Source organism: Pyrgilauda ruficollis, unplaced genomic scaffold, assembly GCF_017590135.1.
Source record: "Pyrgilauda ruficollis isolate IOZ18807 unplaced genomic scaffold, ASM1759013v1 scaffold47, whole genome shotgun sequence".
NCBI lineage: Eukaryota > Metazoa > Chordata > Aves > Passeriformes > Passeridae > Pyrgilauda > Pyrgilauda ruficollis.
Window position 1 is genome coordinate 3,100,309 of NW_024526266.1, and position 20,698 is coordinate 3,121,006.

At 57.4% G+C, this 20,698-nt stretch overlaps 2 protein-coding genes across 2 annotated transcripts in view; both read left to right on the plus strand.

Annotated features, from left to right (window-relative positions):
• XPR1 (xenotropic and polytropic retrovirus receptor 1) overlaps positions 1–10,850 on the plus strand; it is a 112,776-nt gene extending 101,926 nt beyond the window's left edge. Inside the window, exons 12-15 of the mRNA XM_041478944.1 lie at positions 1,894–2,060; positions 2,332–2,471; positions 3,563–3,784; positions 5,419–10,850. Of these exons, the coding sequence (XP_041334878.1) occupies positions 1,894–2,060; positions 2,332–2,471; positions 3,563–3,784; positions 5,419–5,479 (590 nt within the window). The 3' untranslated portion in view covers positions 5,480–10,850. The remainder of the gene's footprint in view (positions 1–1,893; positions 2,061–2,331; positions 2,472–3,562; positions 3,785–5,418) is intronic.
• Positions 10,851–12,776: 1,926 nt separating this feature from the next.
• Positions 12,777–20,656, plus strand: KIAA1614 (KIAA1614 ortholog). Its single transcript, XM_041479123.1, has 9 exons — positions 12,777–14,142; positions 14,689–14,752; positions 15,842–15,991; positions 16,554–17,782; positions 17,858–17,987; positions 18,647–18,851; positions 19,229–19,341; positions 19,484–19,668; positions 19,958–20,656. Exons 1-9 carry the CDS (start codon positions 13,335–13,337, stop codon positions 20,149–20,151), a joined length of 3,078 nt encoding a protein of 1,025 aa, XP_041335057.1. The 5' UTR covers positions 12,777–13,334; the 3' UTR covers positions 20,152–20,656.
• The last annotated feature ends 42 nt before the right edge of the window (positions 20,657–20,698 follow it).

Genomic DNA, 20,698 nt, shown 5'->3' on the forward strand with positions numbered 1-20,698 from the left:
AGCTAAAAATAAGGCTGGAAAGAACAGGCTTAGTGTCTCATGAGTCACCGAATGTCAGCATCTGCCTTTTCTTCCTGAAATAATGTTGTGGAGGCTTTGGAGGAGCTGAGGGGGGGGAGGAATGAAACCTGGCAGTGCAGCCCTCATTGCTAAGCTCCAAAATCCTCACCTGTGTCCCTTTCTGTGGGCAGCTGCACGTTAAAAATAGCCTGGGAGAGGCTGTTTCCAGGCAGCAGCAGCGTTTGAGGTACCTGGGCATCCGTGAGCGCTGCTCCCGGGTGACGTCAGCGCTCTGCAGGGACCAGGAATGCGGTGCTGGACCCGTGTCTTGGCCAAGCTGAGGATGTGGGGAGTGCTTAAAGGTGTGGGGTGGGCTGAAATGCTTCCAGCCTTGCCCCAAAGCAGGGGAGCTGCTCAGAGCTGGGAGCTGCAGCGATCCCGTGCCCTTTTCCTGTGCAGAACGGGCTTTGCTGCATAAGCGGCGTTCAGAGGTTTGCCTTAGGGGGGTGTTTTGAGAGGGGAAGGAGCGTGTGGGTTTGACCTATATCCTGCACATCGTGTTCAGGAAGCCCTGAAAGGCATAATGGGAGGAATGTACTCTCATTTTCACCTCCATTAATTTTATCGGATCGCCGCCTTACATCTAATTGTAATTGCTGGAAATACAGAGGGAAGGAGAGGGGAAATTGTCCTGTTGCTCCCTGGTTGATCAGCTGCAGGGATTCTGTTGTTTTAAAGCCACATAAATAGAAACAGGTGCTGTCGTGTAATGTGGCATTGGGCTTGGGCTGAAAACATCTTTTTTGTACTGGAAATGTTGTTTGCTTTGTTAGAGGGAAATCGGTGAATGGGCAATTGCTGAGGTTGCACAGAAAGGAGAGATTCCCGCTAGCAGCCAGGTGCAAAATGTCTCAGCCTTCCGAAGCATCATAATGGGGGTTATTTGCATGAATTTTTTGAGCCAGCTTTCCAAAAGCAAACAGAAATACCAGCTCTGTTTGGTTTTCCCCAGCCAGCTGATGTAGGGAATTGTAGCCAAATTGAGAGCAACGTAACCTTTTCAGGGGGGAGTGGGAAACAAAACGTTGGAAAAACTATCCCCAGCTGAGCAGATGGTGGGCCCACAGTCTCCTGTTTCCAAAGAGGAGCCCTGTATGGGTATTTAAAACTCCACACAGAGCCTACTTTAGGATTTGTACATTTTAATGTACTGCTGCCTTTTCCCTCGCCACCACAAGCTCTGAAATGGCTGGTGGTAATTCCTGTACTGCCCGTGCTTTTCAGGCTTTTAGTGCACGAGTTCACGGCTGTTGATATTAATACAAACTCAAATATTTTCTTACCAAGCCCTCCTAAGTGAGCTCTGCGTCAGTGCTGTATCCTTTGTACAAGCCCGTGTCCTTTGCGAAACGCGGCTCTCAGCTTCCACCTGCTGTTCAGAGCCGGAACGGCAGCTCTGCCGTGAATCCAGGAAAATAAAAAGCATGGAATATCCTGAGTTGGAGCCCACAAGGATCCTCGAGTCCAGCTCCTGGCCCTGCATGGGACCATCCCCAAGAATCCCACCGTGTGCCTCGGGATGTTCCCCAAACGCTTCCTGAGCTCTGGCAGGCTTGGGACTGTGACCACGTCCCTGGGAGCCTGTTCCAAATATTAATGTAAATTTCCATCCCAAGTGCTGAAAGGTGAACAAGATGAAAGTGGAATTCAAATAGCAATACAAAGCAGGTCCTGCTAAGGCTGTTGGTTTGGCTCAGATTAGTATTTGATGTATTTTCCCAGAAGCTGGGTAGAAGAGGTGATTTCCGCTGCTCAAGTGAGGCAGTTTGTAGCAGTTTTAAGAATGAATGTGCTCTCAGTTCTACAGAAGTGTGTTGTTCTTCTCTTTTCCAGCTAAAAACCACAGTGACACCCAAGTGTTCTTCTACCTGTGGATTATCTTCTGTTTCATCAGCTCTTGCTATACCCTCATTTGGGACCTGAAGATGGACTGGGGTCTCTTTGACAAAAATGCTGGTGAAAATACCTTTCTCCGAGAAGGAATTGTCTACCCACAGAAAGTGCGTATGCAGCCTGCTCTTACCTTAGGACAGGCTTGTAACCCTTTAACCAAACTTGCTGAGTTTAGAGCATGTTGCAGTTGCCCACTGCAGCATTTCAGTGCTACAGCCTGGGATTTGTCGGCAGCAGAGCTGATTTGTTTCCAAGAGATCATTTCTGTTTGTTTTGCTTGAGTTTGAGCAGCAGCTTCTGTAGCTTCCCAAAGACCCGATGAGGTCTTTTGGATGCAGAAGGTGTTTGTTGAGCTGTTTTGTTCTTGTTGCTCCTCAGGCGTACTACTATTGTGCCATTGTAGAAGATGTCATCCTGCGTTTTGCGTGGACCATCCAGATCTCCCTCACTTCCATGCAAATCTTTCCCTACGCTGCGGACATCATCTCTACTGTGTTTGCCCCACTTGAGGTGTTCCGGTGAGGCTGTGGGCTGAGCAGCTCATTTCTCCTGTTTTTATTTTCACTTTTTTGTTCTGTAACATCAGCAAGTGGAGGAAGCACCTGGATCCTTGGATGTGGAGTATACTGGTTTTTATTTCAAGGAGACCAGGATTAACAGGAATATTTAATCCAAACAGGGTGCTGAGAGGAGAAAAGGGTAGGGAGCTCTGCCACAGTGTAGAGCTGAATCCTTCACACTGTGTTTGCAGTTCCTTCTGAAACATGACATAATCTTGAGGGTAAAAGTTAGTTTTTACCACATTTCTTGACATTTCCAGTTGAAACTTCACTTGATTCTCAAGTTTCCGATTTTCAAACCTCTTTGTGTTCTATGTCATCAATTTGGATCCTGCAAGCTTCCAGGACTTTTAAACACCTTTCCTGTAGCTGGAAACCCAACCCCACAAGAACCTGATGCTGACCCTCTCTCATGTAGGTGCTGGAGGTGCCCTTTGGCTTGTAATGCTTGTAAAGCTTGAACAATGTTTCTCCATGCTGTCCATATTAGGATAGGGAATAAAACTGACAGGTTCTGTTGTTCTCCAGAGGAAAGATGTTGCTGTTAGCTATGGTTGAACTGATGGGGGCTCCCGGGATGAGTGAAGAAATCTGAATTTTGACTCCATGTTTCAGAAGGCTGATTTATTATATTATGATATATATTATATTAAAATGCTATACTAAAACTATACTAAAAGAATAGAGAAAGGGATTAATCAGAAGGCTAGAAAGAATAGGAATGGAATGGATAACAAAGGTTTGTGACTCTCAGTGTCCGAGCCAGCTGACTGTGACTGGCCATTAATTAGGAACAACCAAGGTGCACCAATCACAGGTGCACCTGTTGCATTCCACAGCAGCAGACACTTAATTGTTTACATTTCTTTTCTGAGGCTTCTCAGCTACAATAAGAGAAAAATCCTAGCAAAGGACTTTTCATAAAATATCATAGCTACAGTTAGCCACGGGATGTTTCTCCAGTGCTTTGCCAAACGCAGGAAATGCCTGTAAAAAGGGAACTCAGGTGGTGATTCTCCTTTTTTCTCTCCATCCATCCATGCACGCAGGCGGTTTGTGTGGAACTTCTTCCGTCTGGAGAACGAGCACCTGAACAACTGCGGCGAGTTCCGTGCCGTGAGGGACATCTCGGTGGCGCCGCTCAACGCCGACGACCTGACGCTCCTGGACCAGATGATGGACCAGGAGGACGGCGTCCGCAACCGCCGCAAGAACAAGCAGTGGAAGCGCAGCCTGAGCGTGTCCCTGCGCAGGCCTCGCCTCGCCTCACAGTATGTTCACTCTGCACTGCCACACAATCCTGCCCTGGCGCTGTTCTTGGTGCCTGCTGGGTGTTTGTGGACTGGGAGTCCTGGATGGGAGTCCTGGACTGGGAATGGCACTAAGGTTTCAAAGTCGCGCAAAGATTTTCGGTCATCAAAGGGAGGGCAGGTCCAATTAGTTAAACGAGTGTGCCTCTCTCTGCCAGGGAATTAATCCGTCCTTTAGGCATTTGGGGTTCTGGTAAACCATTGGAAAGGGAGTTCCCTTTTTACTTCCCCTTTTTACAAGGCTCCCCTCCTGCAGAAATAGTCTGCCTGAGGTTATAAATGCAAACTGGGGGAGATGTTCTCCTCAAGCAGACATTTATGAAAAAGAGGGAGAGGGACTCTTCATGCCTCATGGTGACAGAAGGGGCAATGGTTTTAAACGGACAGAGGGCAGGGTTAGATTAGATATTAACAAGAAATCCTTCCCTGTGAGGGTGATGAGGCCCTGGCACAGGTTGCCCAGAGAAGCTGTGGATGCCCCATCCCTGGAAGTGTTCAAGGCCAGGCTGGATTTGGCCCTGAGCAATATGGTCTATGGATGTCACTCACATCCCTGCCTCAGGCAGGGGGGTTGGAAGCAGATGATTTTTAAGGTCCCTCCCAACCCAAACCATTCCATGACTCTGTATGATTCCAGTTATTCTTTGGTTAAAGTTCATACGTGAGATCTCAGACTCCTTCCTCTCTCAAATCCAAACCCATACATTTTTTTCTTCCCACTCATCATTCTTGCACCCCAAAAGTTTCCCCACCCTGCACCCCAGCCCCTGAACCTGTCCACTGTGTGTTTTCCCTGCAGTGTTGCTCCAGTGTCCTGTGTCCCTCCTGCCCTGGCAGCACAGCTGTGCAGCCCTGCCCTTTGGCCAGGGAGCAAGCCCAGGCTCCTCAGGGATGCTGAGGCACAGCGGGTCAGGAGTGTTGTGCAATCCCTGCAGCACTGCATGGGAGGGGTGGGAGGAGGAGGAGGGTGTGCTCTGGCCTCAGGGCTGTGCTTGGCTCTTATCCCTGCACGGATGGGACCAATACCAACAGCCTTTGGGTGGCTGCTGGAGACTGAAAAATGTTATGCAAAGGGAATGTGAGCCAAAGCCTGCTGGAATTCCCTCCAGCCATGCCCATTTATCCCTCAGACAGTGCAGTGAGTGGAGATGTGCCAGGCATATCCCTAAAGAACTTCCTGCTCCTTCCTGCAGCCCAGCGGGAGGTGGAGCAGGAACACTCCTCTGGATGCTGCAAGGGTTTGGTGCAGTTCTGTGGGGAGGGCTGGGCAGGTGCCCACATCCGGCAGTGCAGCGTCCCCAGCCGTGTCACAGCCTGGCAGGTGACACTGGCCCCGGGCAGAGCGTGCCCAGCGTGGGGTGCAGTGCCACAGGAGGAGGATGCTGAGGGACAGCTGGGGCATCTTTACAAGGCTCTGCTATTCCCAGGGAGAGTGGGAGGGTGTGAAACAGTAGATTGTTTATTCCCCCTCTGCACAAGAAAGACATGTTTTTCCTTTTTTTCACTCCCCCAAGTGCACTGTGGGTTTGCTGTCTGCACGTCATTCCAGGAATTCCTTCTCCCCAGTGAGTGTTTTTTGTTTTGTTTTTTTCCAGGTCCAAGGCTTCTGACACAAAGGTATTGATAGAGGACCTAGCAAACGAAGTGAACACATGAGATGGCCACGTTCTCTTATTCCACATCCTTTGTTTTCTCGTTCTGTTTCCCTCTTCCCCAAGTAACCCGAGCTCTGGTACAGATCCAGCTGAAAACAGGAGAAAACACTGAACACGTTTTCTGAGCTCTTCCAGACCAGATCCTATGGACTCCAACAAGCTCACTGTGTTTCATTTCTTTTCTTCTGGGTTAATTTTAATGTTCTATTTTAAACAAAAAAAAAAAAAAAAAAAAAACCAAACAAAAAAATAAAATATTTTACTTTGTTTTGCCAATAAAGAGGACAGTTCAGGAAAGAAGGATTGTTTACAGTCTCAACAAGGACATACAAACCTTATCTGGATAACGAAGCATCATAGGGACTCCCTCATGGGACAGTGCCAAGAGCACACTCAGTTTCAGCTTGGCCCGGTTTTGACTGGTTGAAACCGGACTTTTTAAATCTGATTTTTTTTTTTGTTGTTGTTGTTGGTTTTTTTTCTCCAGTTGTTTGTTTTTTTCCTTCATATCCAGCGCTGAGGCACTGGCTGCACTTGCAGGGAAAGTGCACTTAGAGCAGTATCTTCATTCATGAAGCTACTTTTTAATTTGATGTAACTTTTCTTATAATTTTTTGGAAATATGATGTATCTGTTGCATATAGTTTTCGCATTATTTATGAAACTTAACAACCATATGAGAGTGATTTTGAGTCCTGTGCAATGAAGGTTGTAACAGTAAAACAAAGTGGGGAATGTAGATCTCCATCTCCAGGGTTGTGGGGTGATGCCCCTGCAAATACCCCTTTAGTGAGACAACTTGCACCTGTGTGTACCTTCTCTCTCTTTTATTTCTTTTCAATTTTATTTTAAACCAAAGTTTCTCTTTCTGATATTTTTTTAGTTGCTGCTACTGCTTCTGGGCATGTCTCTCATGCCAGTTCAAAGCCAACTTCTCCATGTGTGAAAGTAGAGCAGATGATCCTAAGGAAAGGAGAGTTGGTTCCCACCAACAGCACAAAACACTGAGCGAGCAAAGGCTTTGGAACTTCATTCTCCAGATCCAAAAGTACTTTTCCAAGCCTTAGGTGTGTCATGAGGGCATCTCAGTCCGAGCAGGGAGCTTTTCAGGAGTTCTCCAGCAGCCCAGCAAAGTGGGACAAGGCAAGGAGGTGACAGTTCTCATGGGACAGAGGGGATCCATCGGGCTGGGGCTTAGGAGTGGTTTCAGGGAGCATGGAAAGAACTGTGGTGTGCCCACCTGGTGGGGAAGGTGAGATGGAAAACAGCTCTTCTGGTTTAGCAAAAAGCCTCTGTTGGGCGCTGTCCTGGTCAGTGCCCCTTGACTCATCTCATTCTCCCAGTTTGGGAAGTGGGTACTTGAGCAGATTTGGGTAATGGACAGCTGAACAAATCATGTTGGAAGAGAGATGTGAACTCCATGGTCTCGTTGGTCTCCCCTCCTCCTGGGAGGGAGCCATGGAGCCCTCAGAGTCCTGTGCTCCTTCCCTTCCCTTGTTCTCCCTGGGTCTGCAAGGGAAGGGTGAAACTCCTGAAGGAGGATCCTCACCTGGCTGGTGACAGTTTGGGCAATGGAATGGCAGGAATCTCTCTTCAGTTGCTGTTGGTGGTTGTTTCCCTTAATCAGCACCGTGTTCCCCACAGCCAGAATGCTGCATTTCCTCAGTTTGCCTGCTGTGCCTCTTGCCCAGAGGAACTGAAGAAGGAAACTTGGTCCTCTTCATTTAGTTGGAAATAGATTAAAACCCTTTAAATAGATTAAAACCCTGTTGTGGTGCTGCTCCTCTCATCTCCCTCCGTGTGGGGCTGCTTTGGTGGGAGCAGAGCTGGATGAGCAGGGGCTGTGCTGTCCATCTGTCCATCTCCCCTGGATTCCTGTCTTTACCTCCCTTAGGTCAGCTCATACTTAAAACAGAGCATTCCCATTCCCATGGAAGTGGTCTGGGATAAAGCCCCTTCAAATATTTCAGGTTCCTAATTTGCATTGGTGCCATGTCCAAACCATGTGTGGGTTTTTCCAGCAGTGGGGAATGGAGCCATCCCTGCCTGGGGAGCTTAGGGGAGGGCAGCTGCACTGGGAGGGAGGCAATCCAAAATTATTTGGATTCATTCAAATCAAGTAACACCACTGGGTGTTACTTAAACAAGTGGGGTTTTTTTATACGAAGAATCTGAGCTTTACTGGTAATTATCTTCCTTTCAGAAGGAAACTAAAAATACAGAGAGACATTGTGAGCAATTTGGTCTCCTGGAGGGTGTCCCTGCCCTTGGCAGGGGGTTGGAACTACATGGTCCTTAAGGTCACTTCCAACCCAAACCATTCCATGGTTCTGTGATTTGGAAGTGATGCCAGTCCCCTGGGAGCGCCCTGCCTTCCTCAGCTGGGCTGGGGAGGGCAGGGCATGGCTGGGTGGGCTGTGTCCATCTGTCCATCCTGCTGCTGCACCGTCCCACCCTCTGCTTCCCAACGTGACGGGTGGGTCGGGTTGCAAGTGATTAAATTCTTATTCTGTAGTTTACCCAAATCCTTATGGGAAGCAAGAATTCAGTGTGTCCATCTGCTCTGCTCCTTGCTCTGCTCTTACTCTTCCCTTTTTCTGTCTTTGCTGGCAGGAGAAGTAAGGAGAAAAAAAACCCCCAAAAAAACGGGAGGTGGCATGCTATGAGGAGCAAACATTATCTCCTAAAATAAAACATGGTCCCTTTTGGCAGTGAAGATGCTGTCTCGGGGGAAAGCAGCCTGAATTCCCAGAAGTGTGGCTTTTAAAGGCTCCTAGCTCCCAGCCCTGAATCTGCCTGTTCCCTCCCTCCCTCCCAGAGATTTCTGAGAAATCAGGCGTGCAGATTCCTCCTGAGAGCGAGCACTAAAGCCGGGATGGCTCCACGTCTACGAGAACATCTGGCCAATAAAGGGAGACCTAATGAAGCAGAACAGATGGTGAGAGAAAATAGCCCTGTCGCTCCTTGGGAGCAGCAGGAGCCAGGGGAGTGGGGACATTCCCAGGGTGGAATTTCCTGGGCTGAGCTTTGCTCATGGGTGCTTGAGAATGCTCCTGTAGGGAGAGCAGCAGGGTGGCAGTCCTGAAGGACAGAACAGCGTTAAAAGGAGCTGGGGGTGAGAGGTTTATCCACTGCTTTAGTTGTTGGGATGCAGCTGGATGGGAGGTGGAAGCTGAGGAAGGTGTCTAAGGTGTGGATTTCAGGTGTTGGGCTGTGCCTCGTGACTCGGTGGAGGTTGGATTGTACAGCTCTGAGGATGGTGTGGAACTGCTTCGGTCTGGTTAAACCCATGGACGGTGCAGTCTAAGGAGAGGAGATGCCACCCTGTGGCATTTGTGACTTTTGGAGATTGCCTTTGAACCTGCTTCTCCATGCTGATTCCCTCCTGCTTTCCATCCTGCTGCTCCTCTGGGGATTTTGGGGTTGCAGGGGGTGAGGTGTTGCAGCATCCAGAGTTTATTTGCTGGCTGGGGTTCCCCGTGTGGCTTTGGGACAGTGTCACCAGAAACACCAGGTCCCTGCTTGGGCAGGGCATTGCCATGTGCCATGGGTGTGTTCCTGACAGGACTGCAGGGCAGGATTGGGATCTTTGGAGTCAGCAAGCAGGAGTGGGGCTCTCCAATGAGAACTGATGCTGTCCCACCACATTTTAAAAGCAATGCATTTGCAGCACTCCTGGCTGCAGCCTGTATGTATCCAGTAAGCTCCTACCTCTCTCATCCAGGTGCATTCCCAAAGTCAGCTGGTGTTTATCCTATGCCTTTCCCAACCCTGCTCCCAGCCCTCCTCATTCTCTCAGTGTCTTTGCTGTTTGATTCCAATGAAAGGGGTCAACTGGCAGCAGCCTTCAGCATGAACATCTTGGAATGGGAGAGATCTCTGGGGGAAATCTCAGCAGAGGTGGATCCTGCCACTCCTACTTCTCTAAAAACTCTGGTGCTGCTCGTTCTGCCTCTGTACTGGTGCTCAGCTGCAACGCCAGTGTGGCAGACAGGGAGGGAAAGCACGTTCCTGCTTCAGGAGATAACAATCCCTGGGGATTTTACTTCCAGCGAGCAGTGGGGGTCCGAGGGGGTTTGGCTTGTCCTGCAGGGATGCTGCCCTGCTCTGCTCGCTGGCCTTCAGGGGCTGTGTCCCCAGCTCGGGCCATGTGCTGGGAACTGTCCTGGGGCTGGGACGTGGCTTGGCAAGCTGGGGACACAAAAGCCACTTTGCTCACATGCTGCATCCCAGCTCCATGTCCTCCGTCCTCTCCTCTGCCCTTCTTCTTTGCACTCGCAGGGGGAAGGTGATCTTCTGCCTTAAGCATTCTTATTTCTTTTTTAATTTGCGTTTTTATTCCAGAAGGCAATCAGATTGTTTTGTCTCCTTGGAAAGAGGGGCTGGGGCTCCTGGGGGAAGAGTGGGAAATCCCTACAGTACCTCTGCAGCAGTCACGGCTGGGCTCAGTGGCTGTCACCTCATCAGACCTTGCCTCCTTTACATGACCCCATCCCAAACTCTGCACCTTGGGGCCAGTGTCCCCTGCTGCCACCGTGGGCTAAACCGGTGTGTCACCATCCCTGGGGGCTTTGATCCCAGGAAAAGGAGAGGGAAGGGACGCAACACGGGAAGCTCCCCGATGCTGACACCCCAGCCCTGTTCCCGGTGGGAGCCAAAGGCTGCCCTGGCCCGGGCACAGCCCTGGCACAAGGGGCAAGAGGCACGGCCCCTGCCTGGCACGGTGCCCTGCGGCCTGCAGACCCTCAAGCTCTGTAAACCAAATTGCAAACTCTTCACTCCAGAGGAGGAATTGGGCATCCTGGTAGAACTTGCCATGACCTCTCCATCCCGTAGGTCCTCGTGGCCAAGGATCGGCGCTTGGAAGGGGCCCGGAGTGGAAATGCCAAAGTTCCCCCCGGGCCCCGCTGCCGCCTTCCTCTCCCCTCCCCGCTGTGTTGGTCTAAATGATCTTTCTATGAAGCCCTGTAGATGTCAAAAGTAATTATGGAGTGTGATTAGTCCTCTGTGGGTGCTTTCTTTCTTTCCCCCTCCTTTCTCTTTTGCTATCCCCTTCTCCACTCTTCTGTTCTGGCTCAGTGGAAAAGGTGAGGACAAAGAATTGCCGCTTGCTTGGACTCATGATGTATCTGTGACTGCGCTATTAGCTGTCTCCTCCTTCCTCCCCAAATGGATATAATTTTTGAAGTGTGGAATTCCCTTCTTGATAAGTAGGTTTAAAAAAAAAATACTGCACAATGTGATACTGTTTCATAGTTTCTAGGTGGTTGTATACAGCAAAGTTACTGTGATTGTGTTTTTTCAAAGGAAAAAGTGATTGGTTACGAAATCTGTCCTTTTTTCATTATTACAAGCTCTTTGTTTTCCAATGATCTGATGGCTCTTTTGTCCCTGGTCTGTGTGTGTGTCTTCCCAAGTCCCACCCCTGTGCTGCATCCACCCATGGAGCGTTGGCTCCTGCTGCTCTTGCTCTCTTGGGAGCTGTGGGATGTTGCTGGTGGCTGGAGGTGGAGGACATCTGTGTCCTGGGAGGAGGTGGAGGTGCTTGGAGGAGGGAGATGTCTGAGGAGGGGTTGGAGGGGCTCACTGAAGCAGCCCAGGTTTCCCCCAGCACCAGCCCAGCTCACACCCAACATGCCAGGGGCTGGTGCTGGGGGAAACCTCCTGCCCAGACTGTGCTGTGCTGGCCAAAGGCTCGTGGTGCTTTTGGGAGCCTTTGGTTGCCTCTCTCCGGCCGATCTCCAGTGCAAGGTGGTGTCCTGCCAGCACAGTGTGTGACCAGAGGCTGAGCAGCCCAGCCCTGGGTTGTTTGGGGTCTGTGCTTTTATTTTGCTCTTTAAATCTCTTCATTGCCTCTTGCAATCAATCTCCCTCCAGAAGAGAGCCCAGAGCCTTGAAATCACTCTAAGCCTGTTGCTGCTCACAGCAGCCACTTCCCAGAGGTTTAATCCCAGCCACGGCTCCCTGCTGGCATTCCTGGCTGGTGGCAGGAGCCTGGCTGGTGGCAAGAGCCCTCCTGCTGCCCTTGCTTTGGCACCTCACCCCAGCTCCATGGGGACGTCTCCCAGGCGTGTGTCACCTCCAGAGCCCAGGCAAAGGAGCCAGGATCCCGTTCTGGAATGGCCTGCAGGTAAGGATGGGTCCTGGTGTCCCAGGGGAGGTTGGACCCCAGTGCTGGGGGACAGGGTGAGGGTGGTTCCTCTGCCCTGGGCTCTTCCACGCAGAGCCCTCCGCTGGCCCTTCCTGCCTGGAAGCAGCCAAGGGAAGGTGCTCGTTCTGTCCCCCATGGAGTCACCCCGTTGTCAGCCCCCGTGGGGAAGGAAGCCCTTGGGCTCAGGTTTGGCTCTGAGGACGGCCCCATGGCCACCGGGGTGGCCGGGGACATTTTAAGAAGATAAAAGTGATTTCTTGCTGCTCGTGCTGGCAGGGGCCGGTGCGGCCAGAGCCAGGAGGATTAAAACAATTTCATAATCCTGGTGATTTCCTTTTGATCGGGATTATGAAACCAATCACGAATATCAAAAGCCACAGCTTAAAGCGGCAGCCGGAGCGGGGCCGGGACGCCCTGGGCCCCCTCAGACCCCCGGTGCCCCCAGGGACGGCAGCCCTGGCACCTCCAGGTAAGCGCTGCCCACCCGGGACCCTCGTCCGGCTTGGGGGGGCCTCGGGGGGCAGGATGGGGGTGTTGGTGTGCGGTGGGCAGGCACGTGTGGCATGCCGGCTTTGGAGGCAGGGATGTGTATGGATGCACCCAGATCGGCTCCCACCGCCCTCCTGCCTGGAAATGCCACGGCCCTGGCTCGCCGTGGGTCCGAGCAGGATTTGGCCTCTGGAAAGCAGGAGAATTTAGCAGAGCTGCAAACGTGTGATGCTCGCAGGAAGGTGCCGAGAGCCGGCGGGCTCTGCGGCTGCAGAAATGCCCCCGCCGCGGGAGCGCAGCCCCCCGGCACCCGGGCAGGGCCCGGACAAAGGACATTCCTGAGGGAGGCCGGGGCAGGATCGCTCCGTCCCGGGCCGCTGGGCTCCCCTCCTGGGGAGTTCCCGGGCTGTTCTCCTGTCCCCAGCGTGGCGGTGGCCGGGCCCTGCGGGGACCGAGCGGTCCCGGGCCGGCTTTGGCCGGGTGCACGGAGAGAAGGAGGAGGAGGAGGAGGAGGAGGAGGAGGCGGCCTGGGCGGGAGGCAGGGCCAGCCACGGCCCCACAGCCCAGCCAAGCGGAGGGGCTGGGATTTGCTGGTTTGGCCGTTTTTTTTTTTTAATTTCTTTTTTTCCCTCCCCTGCTTCCTTCCCTTCTTCCGCTTTCTTCTCCTTCTTCCCAGCCCTCTCCCGATGCTGCTCCGGGGGTAAGGACAGCCCTCGCATCCCGCCCGTGGCCCCGTCCCGCTCAGCCTGGGCCAGTGAGGGGCTGCTGGGCGGCGATGGGGCCCGGGGGTGCCACGGGGATGCTCCTGCAGCCCCGGCCACGGGGGAGGCTCCTCCAGGGCTGCCAGCGGGGACAGGATGGGACGGGATGCTCGCGGCGGGGTGCAGGAGGGCAGCGGCTCCTCGGTGCCACCGGGGCGGGCGCAGGACGAGTGCCACGTGTGGCCCCGGGGGCCGGGGCGGAGCGGGGGCTGGGTCTGCCCGGTGCCACCTTCGGCGAGTTGTCGCCGGGAGGGATTTGTGTTCCGCGGAGGTTTGGGGCCCTGCTTTAGCTCAGGAAGTGTCAATTCCCTCCGGGCCTTCTCGCTGGGTGCCCCAGGGCACCGGGAACAGTGCGGGGGGCACTCGCGCTGCTGCCCAGCCCCTGGCCGCCCGTTTTGGGGAATCAGCGATCCCTCATTGCTGCCCCATTCCTCCTGCTCCCTAGTGATGCTGGCATGGTGTCGGTGCTCCGGGTGGATGGGTGGCCTCGTGCTGTGTCACCTCGCTGTCCCCTTCCTCTCCAGGCACACGCCGGTGGCATTGCGTGCTTTTACCCCCCAGGGCAGGTGGGGCGATGCCCTTTGTGGGTGGGTGGGCTCTGGGGAGGGCATGGGCAGCGCGGGGGTCATTCGCTGGGTTTTATCCCTGCAGGAATCATGGAGGGGAGCCCTCCCGCTGAGGCACGGCGCCTGCCGCGGCCCCCCAGGCAGCACCCCCAGAGCGGCCGGAGCCCAGCCCCGCTGGAGCGCCCCGAGGCCGCCCGCGGCCCCCACGCCGTCCTGGAGGGCAAGGTGAAGGCGCTGAAGGAGAAGCGGGGCGGGCGGCCGGGGCCCCCCGCGGCCGCCCCCGAGCGCCCCTCGCCCAAGAAGGCGCGGCCCCGGCGGGGGAAGCCGGGGGCGGAGGGGGCGGCGGCGGAGCCGCGGGCGCAGCTCCGCACCTACCTGACGGACGGGCTGCTGGACGGGGGGCGGCCCCAGCCCGCCCCGGCACCCCGCGCCGCCACCCCCGGGCTCTGGAGGGTCCCGGCACCCAGGGGAGATGTGCCGCGGGGCCCCGAGCTCCCCCCGGACGAGGGCAGCAGGTCCTGGCACTGTGCCTCCCTCCATGAGAGACCCTCCCTGGATGAAGAGGCCCGGAGCCCGCTGCGGGAGCGGGGCCGTCCCTCTGTGCCCGCGGCCGAGAGCTGGGAGAGGCTCTCGCTGGCTGAGCGGGTGGAGAGGAACCGGCGGCTGCTGCAGGAGGTGCTGGGCCTTGCCGCTCCCGGTGGGTATTTTGGGAAGGTGGTGGCTCGCTTAGGACAGCTGGGCGAAGTGGGAGGGAAAACCTTTGGGATGAGGCCAGCCTGCAGCCTCCCACGCTGCAGGTGCAGCTCCCTGCTGCCTCACAGCCCAGGGCTGCCCCATCCCCTGCACCGGGGTGTAGGAGGTGCCCACGGGATGCTCTGGGTGATACCTGTCAGTCCCCTCTGGTGTCCTGGTGAGGAATTTTACTGCTGAAGCAAGAGCAAGAAAATTTTGGGGACACACCAGGTCTGTGGGCATCACTGTGCTTTGCAAGCTGCCACCAGAAAAGAGAATAAAGTTTCCTTTGATAGCATCTGCCCCAATGACCCCATGCCCCCATCCCCACGGTCCCACACATACAGCCAGGTGCTGTTGCTCCACATTCCACTCCTTTGGAATCTCCCAGAGCCAAATGTCTGGGTGAGCCCTGTGGAGGGTGTTGGGATGGGATATATGGGGGCTGCTATCAAGAGGATGGGGGCTGCCATCCAACCAGGCTAATGCCTTGTCCTGTCCTGCATTTCAGAGATGCCAGCGAGCGATGGGGACTGGGACTCGGGGGTTTCACTGCAGGACGCTGAGGGCTGCAGGTAGGTCAGTCCCAGCGTGGCAGAAATGGACATTTCCCTCTTTCCCACTCCCAAGTCTTGTATTTTAAATGCACCTTTGGAAGCAGCTCCCAGGAAGGGCTGTGGGGCAGCTGGTGAGGGAGTGTGGCTGGGCCCCAGCCATGCTTCCGTGGGACGAGGGACAGGAGCTGGTGTCTGAGCTCAGGACATCCCTGCCAGGATGCCAGGGCAGGAAGGGAACTGGGCAAGAGGATGGGACAGAAGTTTGCTCCAGGTGCTTAAGAGGATCGAGGCGGCAGGAGTGTGTAATCTTGTTGGGCTAATGAAAAACCTTAGAGGTACGGGCTAAAAATAAGGAGGTGGCAGAGGCAGGTGAGAGGCTGGGGGCTGCAAAGGGCAGAACAGTGAGTGGGGAAACACCTCCCCAGTATTGTGGTCACTGCCTCTGCTCTGCTCTGGCAGCTGGATCAGTGATGGGGGTGCAAGGCAGAGCCAGGGATGCAGCACCTCCTGTGAGCAGGGCAGCCAAAGCCTGGGGGAGGCCTGGGCTGCTGGGGGGCAGCGTGTGCCCACCGTGCTGCACTGAAGAGGTTAAGGCCAGGCTTCCCGAGGAGACTGCCTGAGCTGATTATTTTAATCAGGAGGATTAGGGCCATGGCCAACCAGGAAGGCAGTGGTGCAGCAGGGAGAGCTGTCAGGTCCCTCACCCTGCAGTCAGAGGGGGCTGGGGGTGCGGGAAAGACCCCCTGCAAGGAAGGCAAGGCAATCAGGTCAGGGGGCCACCCCAAACCTCCGTGCCTCCCCACCACCGCGGGATTTACACTGGCAGGGATGGGAAGCGGTGCCTGCCCGCGTTTCCCTGTCCACGGCACAAAGCACTGGCTCGGCTGAGCCTGTGCCCGAGCTGTGGGGGTGCTCAGCCTGCCCCAGAGTCTCACCTGGCACCGGGGCTGCGGGGTACCCACCCGGCCATCCCCGGCACGGCCAGCCCGCCCATGAGTGGCGGCCAAGCCCCGTTTTCCCTGGGCAGAGCAGCCTCGTCGTCACTGTTAAAGCACGTCTAATCCCTGTTATTTTTTCCTAATCCCCCTGGCCGCTGCGGGGCCGCAGGGCCGTGGTGGCCGGGCAGGAGCTGGAGCTGAGCCCGCGGCACGAGCAGGCCAAGCAGCTGCTGCAGCGCGCCCGCATGAAGGCTCGCACGAACCCGCTGCGCGCCAGCCACGACATCCTGCTCCTCCCCGCCGCCGTCCCGCAGCCCAGGTCAGTGCCCCACGGTGCTCCCAGGCCCGCAGCCGGGTTTGGGGCACATCCACACGGTGTTCGGAGCGGGCACACGCGTGCAGGCATGCGTGCGGAGCCGGGATCCGACCCGCCGCCTCGTACCCTGGGTGTGCCCGACCTCTTTCCCAGTGTTTGGGACACATTTCGTTAATTGTGGTTTATGATCACACGGAAGTATCGATGGTGGGAGGGTGGCGTTTCCCAGCTGATGGGGAATGTTTTCCCGGGCGAGACTCGCTGCTGGAGGCTGGACCACAGCGGCGTCTCGCCGGGTCATGTGCGATGTGGTGTTCCTGGAATGATTAACCACACACCTCGGGCAGGGAAGGGGCGATGGAGGTCGAGCCGTGGCAGCCGGGAGGTGCCGCAGCCTCTCCGGGTTTCAGCTCCAGGCTGGAGGGAAGCAGGGCTGTGCACAGGACTTTCCTCCTTGCCCCGTCTTTTGCGCTGGGTTTTCCCCCTCCCGCCCTGCTTTCCCGGGGTTGCCGAGCAGCCCCCGCAGCTCGCCTGCAAGGCGTCCGTCTGTCTGTCCCCATGGCAGGGAGCCCAGCGGGAGGCCGAGCGTCGCCCCGCGGGACGGCGGGAGCCTGAGCGACTCGTCCAGCGGGGAGTCGAGCTGCGGGCGGCCGCGGCGGCCGCGGGGACCGTCCCCGTCCCGCGTCCGCTTCGAGGACGAGTCGGCCCGGGACGCCGAGGTGCGGTACCTGGAGCGGCTGCAGCTGCGGCACCGGCGGGCGCTGGGCTCGGCCATCGCCTCGCCGGAGCCGGCCGGCAGCAGGCAGCCGGGGGACGGCGCTGGCCAGCCCAAAGCCCGCAGTGGCGACCTCGTGGCCGGGGGCAAGTGCAGCGCCTGCGGCTCCTTCCTCGGTGCTGCCGCCGGCCGGGGCACGGACACGCAAGCTGTCCCCGAGCTGGCCAAAAGTAGCCCTGCGGCACAAAGAAGCGTTCCAGGGGATAGCAGAGGGCCGGGCGCTGCCCAGACAGAGCCTAAAATCAGGCCTCTGGGCCCCGGAGGGTCCCCGCTGTGGATCCTGCCCTCCCGGCAGCGCATCCACACCGAGAAGATCAAGGAGACCTACATTGGAGATGTCACCTACATCGACGAGGTGGACTCGGCCCTGGAGAGCACCGACACCTCCGACGGCTGCCGGACGGACAGCGAGGAGGCAGGACCCCGCAGCCCCCACCTGCGGGGGCACCGGGACCCCCGCACTCGCGGGCACAGAACTGCCCGCGCTGCCCCGCAGCCTGAGGCCAGGGCCAGGAAGGGAACGTGTGTGCCCAGCGGGGGCCCCGAGCACGGGGACTCGGGTCCGGGGCCTGTTTGCCCCCCACCACCGGGAAGAACCAGGAGCCGGGAAGATGGGGAACCCCATCAACATCTGGGGGGCAGCAAGGGAGTGGGGAACACAGCTGGCCCCCCGCAGCAGCCCAGTGAGCCTCTGGAGCCTTCCTCGCAGCTGAGGAGCAGCACTCCCATCCCAGGCACCCACGTCCCTGCTCCCCCTCATACCAAGAAGGCCTGCGCCCAGGTGCCTTGCAGGAAAGCCCTGTTCTCCATCAGCACCCGCCAGGCGCCGAGCCAAGGAGTCCGGGGCCCGGAGCCGGATGCTGGCAGCGCAGCCCCACCGCAGCCCGGGGGCACGGCGGGGCCGGCCGAGCGGCGGAGTCCCTGCAGCCCCCGGTGGCTCCCGGGGAGCCCCCTCCGTGCCTTGTCCACCAACAACTGCAACAACACCCACGGGCAGGACGCCCCGGGGGCGGGCAGAGGTAAGAGACCCACGCATGGAGTGCTGGGGGGGTTCCCAATGAAACAGGCGTGTGACTGTCTCACTGTGGTTGCAGGGACACTGTCACACCCCGCTGGCAGCCCTGTCACCGCCGTGCCCCCGGAGGCTGCTCATCCTGCCGGGGAAGGTGCCGGGATGTCGGGAGCGCAGCCGCAGCGGCACCCGGCCGGGAGCGCGGCACACGGGTGAGCGAGCATGGGCAGCCACGGCATCCCAAACCGTACAGCCCTGAGCTCCCTCCTGGGCACTGCGGGGTGCTGCTGGGCTCAGCTCCCTGGCTCCAAGAACCTCACAGAAACCACAGTGTGGGGGTTGCAATGTGCCCGTGTGTTGCTGTGGGCTTGGGGGAGCTGCGTTTCGCCACGTCTGGTTCTGCCGGGGATGTTAGAGCAGAGGTGTTTCCCTGGTGTCAGGTGGGGAAAATCAGCCGCCTTGGGGCTTTCCAAGTGCGATCCTGCCAGCCCTGTGCCTGGCGCTGCATCTCTCAGCCTGGCAGGAGAGTTCCAAGGTGGTGCTGGGTCCTCTGAGCCCGTGGGCAGGGTGTGATCCCTTGTGGCAGAGCGGGGGACTTCTGAGATGTGTTAAACCCCTGAAATAGTGGAGAAAACAGGGAGGGAGCCTTTCAGGTCACTTCGGGTAGTGACAAACTTGTGTGCTGGGGCACTGCTGCGGGGAAGAGGCTGTCCCCGATCTCCCCGTGCACCCCGATCTCACCGTGCGCCCCCATCTCACCGTGCTGCAGCTCTCAAGGCTGCCAAGGCGGGTGCAGGATGCGCCCCCAGCCCAGAGGCAGCTGCAGATCCTGCTGCCCCTCGGTGTGTGACCGCCACGCCTCTCCACCCAGGGAGCCGGGGCGGCCAGTGAGCCGCAAGGGCAGCGGCGCTTCGGCCTCGGGGCTGAAGAAGCTCCTGTGCAGCCTGAGCCAGAGCACCAAGCAGCGCCTGGGCCGCTTCCGCTGCTACAGCATGGAGCAGCTCCCGGCCCCCGGCGGCTCCCCGCAGGGCAGCCCCGGTGTCAAGAAGTCACCGTCCCTGCAGTCCCTGCAGCTGGTGAGCTTGGACATCGCCCCATGCGGGGAGACTGGGGTGGCACAAGGGAAAGGATGCTGGGCTGGAATGAAGTGTTCCTGAGTATGGATTTGTGGCTCAGGCGGTCCTGGAGGGTGCGTGGGGGGATGCGCCACTCCAAACCTGCTGCGTTTGAAAAGTCCAGAGCCAACTGGGAAGTGGAAGGGGGAAGGAGGGAGAGAGGGGTAGTAGTGGAAGAGTGGATATGCTCATCCCCCCTCAGCAGTGAGTTGGGGAATGCTCCAGGGGGATGGGATGTTCCAGTTCCTCCACTCCCTACTCCCTCACTCCATCAGTGGGTGAAGCACTGCGGTGCTGCACAGTGTTTGTCCCCATCTCAGCCAGATGTTTCTCCCCAGGTGTCACCCTTCTGCCAGCCACAAAAAGCTGCTTCTATCCAGAGCCTGCATCCCCAGCTGGGGAAGGCACCTCGTGCCAGTGCCTACCTCCTGCCCCAGACCACGGCTGACAGGTAGGATGTGGGCTAGCACATCCCTGCGGTGCCCAGGACGCTGTTCTGGGCTGCTGTGGTGGCTCAGTGCCGCCAGGGGCTGCATCACCCGGTGTCCAGCACTTCCCTTGTCCCCACTCACCCACCTTCCCTCTCCCCACAGGAAGGGGGGCTCAGGGCCGCAGCGCTCGCTGAGCGTGGAAGACATCGGGGCGCCCGGCCAGCTGCGCGCGGTGGGGCGCGTGGTCGAGGTCTTCCCCGATGGCACCAGCCAGCTGGAGCTGCAGCGACCCCCCCACGGTGCCTTCGGCTTCTCCGTCACCTCCGGACACGGCCGGCCTGACACAGGTATTGCGGGATCATCCCAAAGCTCCGGCACACTGTGATCTCTCCACGGTGGCTCTCATCCCACCCCAGGGATGAGCTTGGGCACGGGTGCAGGGGGTTGCTCCATTGCTGCAGAAGTGATGCAGGAGGGGGGACACTGCCACGTGTGGCTTTGGCCACGCACAGTCCTGTGTGTCCATCAGCGCTCGGCTTGGGACACGCAGCCCCCGCCAAAGGCTGTTTGTCACAGGTTTGTTTCTGGGCGCTCCGGGGCAGGAAGGGCTCTCACCCATCCCCGTTCCCTCTGCAGGTGTCTACGTGCAGGAGATGGCGGATGCTGGCACGGCCAAGCTCTACGCGGGGCTCCTGGGCGTGGGGGACGAGATCCTGCAGGTCAACGGCGCGGCCGTCTCGGGGCTGGGGCTGGCCCACATCCGCCAGCTGCTGCTGCAGGCTGACAGCCTGGCCCTGCGCGTGCTCCGGCACCGCCCGGCACCGCGCTAGCCTGGCACGGCTCCTGCCGAGCCGGCAAGAGGAGGAGGATGTCCCAGTGATGGGAGAAGGAAGATGGCCCAGTGATGTCCCAGGATGCTGCAGAATGGCATGGCACGGACCAAGCTGCCTCGCAGTGCCAGGACCTGCCTGGCTCCACTGCAGTGGGGGAAGGTGGCTTTCCTTGTGCCCCTGGGAGAGTGTGCGACCAAGGACCCCCCAGAGTCTCCAGGAGCTGCCCAGGTGTGAGGGACACGGGACAGCCTGGCCCCAACAGAGCTGGGTGGGTCTGTCCTGCTGGGCACTGAGGTGACCAGCATGGGGACACCCCATCTCCGTGACCTCAGGAGACAGAGGGCTTCCTGCCAGCACTGCCACCTTGTGCTGGAGGGCTGGTGAGGTTCTTTTAAATTATTTCAAACTGAAACCCAAAAATACATCTCTGCAATAACAAATCAGTGCCCTTGGCTTGTGACATGGAGGGGTTGGGGTGGTGCTTGTGGCCGTGGGGCCTTTGCTACTTGTTTCCCCATGGCCCTGCTGCTCCACCAGCCACCTC

Bases quoted from the DNA above. Each gene is read 5' to 3' on its own strand.
- KIAA1614 (XM_041479123.1), top strand. From the start codon at position 13,335: ATGGTGTCGGTGCTCCGGGTGGATGGGTGGCCTCGTGCTGTGTCACCT. The intron at 14,753-15,841 runs GTAGGTCAGTCC...GCGGGGCCGCAG, and splicing joins CAGGACGCTGAGGGCTGCAG to GGCCGTGGTGGCCGGGCAGG. The intron at 17,988-18,646 runs GTGAGCGAGCAT...CTCTCCACCCAG, and splicing joins GCCGGGAGCGCGGCACACGG to GGAGCCGGGGCGGCCAGTGA.